The sequence below is a fragment of the Gobio gobio genome, assembly GCF_949357685.1.
Source record: "Gobio gobio genome assembly, chromosome: 19".
Lineage (NCBI taxonomy): Eukaryota > Metazoa > Chordata > Actinopteri > Cypriniformes > Gobionidae > Gobio > Gobio gobio.
The window spans coordinates 46,810,158-46,813,605 of NC_137112.1; the positions used below are offsets into that span (position 1 = coordinate 46,810,158).

The following is a 3,448-nucleotide window of genomic DNA, read 5'->3' on the forward strand; positions in this document are numbered from 1 at the left end:
CCCAACTTGGGTTATTTTCAACCCAGCATTTTTTAGAGAGTTTTATATTTAATTGGTCTTTACACAGTATTTACTTCAATTACATCAAAAGTTACTGATTAAAATACAGAAAAAATAAGAGTAATCCCTAACTTTGCCTTTTCAAGGGAAAAGTAATTAAATTACAGTAACTATATTACTTGGTAGTTACACCCAACACTGTTCCCAGCACTGGATTTTGTAAGTCAAAATAATGTTTAGATATAAAAACAGTTAAAAATGCAGTTTAATCACACATTTCGAGCATGAAACGCTCAATTGAATTATTGAAGGAGCGATTGACCTATTGATTAATTGAAACCAGATAAGGTAAATGTAAGTCCTGTGGGATTTGTACAGCCAGTGTTTGATTTGATTTGTTGAGGACGCCTCACCCACTGGCCTCAGAGTGTGGGAAAGCTAATCCTGACTGGGACTCATGGCTTTGTAATGCTAATGAGCTCCTATAAATGGAGGAGCACGAGCCTCATTCCCAACACAACCGCCTTGCTCTCCTCAGAGAAACATCTCTCCATCTGAAAGAATGGCTCCGGCTTACACCACCGACTACTCCAAACTTTCCAACAAGGAGAAACATAAAGTGAGTATTGTTGACTTTTACAAATCAGCCGTTCCTCTTTCCTTCCGCTGTGAATTGTGATCAGACGGAGCAAAGAACTGACCAGACGTCTCTTTCCTCAACAGCTAAGAAAACCGGTGGTGGAAAAGATGCGGAGAGATCGCATCAACAACTGCATCGAGCAGCTCAAAGCCATGCTGGAGAAGGAGTTCAACCAGCAGGACCCGAACGCCAAGCTGGAGAAAGCCGACATCCTGGAGATGACCGTGGTCTTCCTGAAGCAGCAGCTGCAGCCCAAGACTTCGGCTCCACAGAAAGCCCACTTTGACGGCTATTCCCAGTGTTGGAGGGAGACCGTGAGCTTCCTATCGGTCAACTCCAAGGTGGACGCTGTGCGTCAGCATCTGAACCACAGCCAAGAAGCCCAGAGGTCAGCCACAGACCTCACTCCCTCGTCTCCGGCTTCCCATCAGCCCACCAAGGTGAAGCAGGAACCATGTGCCCACAGACCGCTCTGGAGACCCTGGTAGAGACCCAAAGACTTTCACACTCAAACTAGATGGTGGTTTTACCGTCTCTTGTGCTGTAGGAGATAAACATTTCCATATTTCTATGATCATTTCTGTTGAAAGAATGTCTTTTTTATGGTACTTCATGTTGTGAAGTTTGTGGAAGGATGGGTTTCACCATGTGAATCGTATTACGCTCGTTATATGCCTTTCCTCATGGATGGACAGAATATAATCTTCACAATGAAGAGTCAAGGTTTAACTCCTATGGAGTCTGCGACAAAGTAATTATTTGCAGTGTTTGATATGCTTGATCAGTGCTTTCAAATGCAAATGTTATTGTTTCTTCTTATGAAGGATGTGATTTTTCACTTAATTTATGGTGACATGTTAATTGTGCAAACATACTGTCACATGAATAAACACCATTTGAATATAAACAATCCTGCTTTCCTCTAATTGATTCTTGAAATTTAAACAAATCCATCTCAGTTGTCAAGTGATCTCATTCTCAGCTAATGGGCGTCCATTTACACGTTTACCTCAAGGGGAAACTCTTTCAAAGTTGGAGAGTAGAGCAATGTCTCTGGGTTTATTTTCCAATAATGACCCCCTACAGTAAGAATCCTTTACATTCTGACTAGTAAATGAGTGTAAAACCATGGTAAAGACATCACTCTAAAAAATGCTGGGTTAAAAATAACACAAGTTGGGTTGAAAATGGACTAACCCAGCAATTGGGTTGTTTTAACCCAGTGATTGGGTTATTTGAACCCAGCAATTGGGTTGTTTTAAGCAGATATTTAACCCAACCGCTGGGTTAAAACAACCCACTGGCTTAGTCCATTTTCAACCCAACTTGGGTTATTTTTAACCCAGCATTTTTTAGAGTGATGGTAAACTCTTTCAAAGTTGGAGTGTAGAGCAATTTAACTGGGTTTTTATCCAATAATGACCCCCTACAGGAACAATCCCTTACATTTTGACTAGTAAATGAGTGTAAACGTGTCAGGAACAGACATTCCTGCCCAAAAATGTAGTTCTATTCCTAAACCTACACAAGTTATCCCTAAAACCAGAGTGAAATAATAGGTGAAAAACAAGCTGGTTGAAAGCCTAAACTTGACATAAGCTGTACACTCTAAAAAATGCTGGGTTAAAAAACAACCCAAGTTGGGTTGAAAATGGACAAACCCAGCAATTGGGTTATTTTAAGCAAACATTTAACCCAACCGAGGCACTGTAAAAAAAAAAAAAAAAAAAAGTTGAGAAAACTTAAAAGTTTAAGGCAACCAGCTGCAGAACATTTTTGAGTTTTCTCAACTTAGTTGTACAAACTTTTTTCATGTTAAATAGTTGAATAAACTTTAAAAGCTGAATTTGTCATACAAAACATAAGTTGGATTTGTTCAGTGTAGTTGAATAAACGTTAAAAGCTGAATTTGTCATACAAAACATAAGTTGGATTTGTTCAGTGTAGTTGAATAAACTTTAAAAGCTGAATTTGTCATACAAAACATAAGTTGGATTTTTTTACAGTGTGGGTTAAAACAACCCAATTGCTGAGTTTGTCCATTTTCAACCCAACTTTGATTGTTTTTAACCCAGCATTTTTTAGAGCGATTGAAATGTTGATCCAGGAACAACAAATATGTTGATAATGTTGCACTTGGTGAAATCACGTTCACCGTCAGGGACGTAGCAGCCAATATAACTTCAGAAATATGCCAATTTAATGCCCTTTAAGTATTTTTTTAAATAAGGTAATCAGTGGCATGCACTAGTTGAGTGTGTGTGAGAGAGCGCAGGGCCTTAATGTTGGTGTTTGTACTGTGAAACCCTTGATAATAGGCAGTGTGTGCTGTCAGCTCTGGTTTCATCAGACAGCTGGTGTGGCGTCTCCCATCATGTGTGGGGCCGGCTTCTCCCAGGATTTCCCACACCCGCGACTCTGGCTCCCGTTTCAGATCCGACATGAAGGAAGTGTGCCGTACTAAATCATCCATTAGGTATGGCGGTGTGAATCCTGACCCTTCCCTTCTATTGGCCCTCATTTAAATCTGAGCCCCCTGGGAAACAGTCATTCACTTGTTGTTTGAATCTACTTGTTGCACACTTGAAGTGATCTATTGTTACAGGTCATGCGAGTTTTAAAGTTCTTTATATTCCAGAAACTTTATTTTCTTTAAACTTTAGGTGGAAATGTGGCTTCGGAACAATTAACACTGAAAACAAGACACATTAAAAAGAATATAAACATGAATTAATAAACATACAGGTTATAGTTATGCAGTCAAGTTGAAGTATTTAATTTAAATAAAATATTCTAGGAGTAAATTAA

At 39.3% G+C, this 3,448-nt stretch overlaps 1 protein-coding gene across 1 annotated transcript; it reads left to right on the forward strand.

Annotated features, from left to right (window-relative positions):
* Window positions 1-562: 562 nt before the first annotated feature.
* LOC307143067 (transcription factor HES-5-like) lies at window positions 563-1,128 on the forward strand (the record flags this gene model as incomplete). Its single annotated transcript, XM_079844333.1, has 2 exons — window positions 563-619; window positions 724-1,128. 2 exons carry the CDS (start codon window positions 563-565, stop codon window positions 1,126-1,128), a joined length of 462 nt encoding a protein of 153 aa, XP_079700459.1.
* Window positions 1,129-3,448: the final 2,320 nt, after the last annotated feature.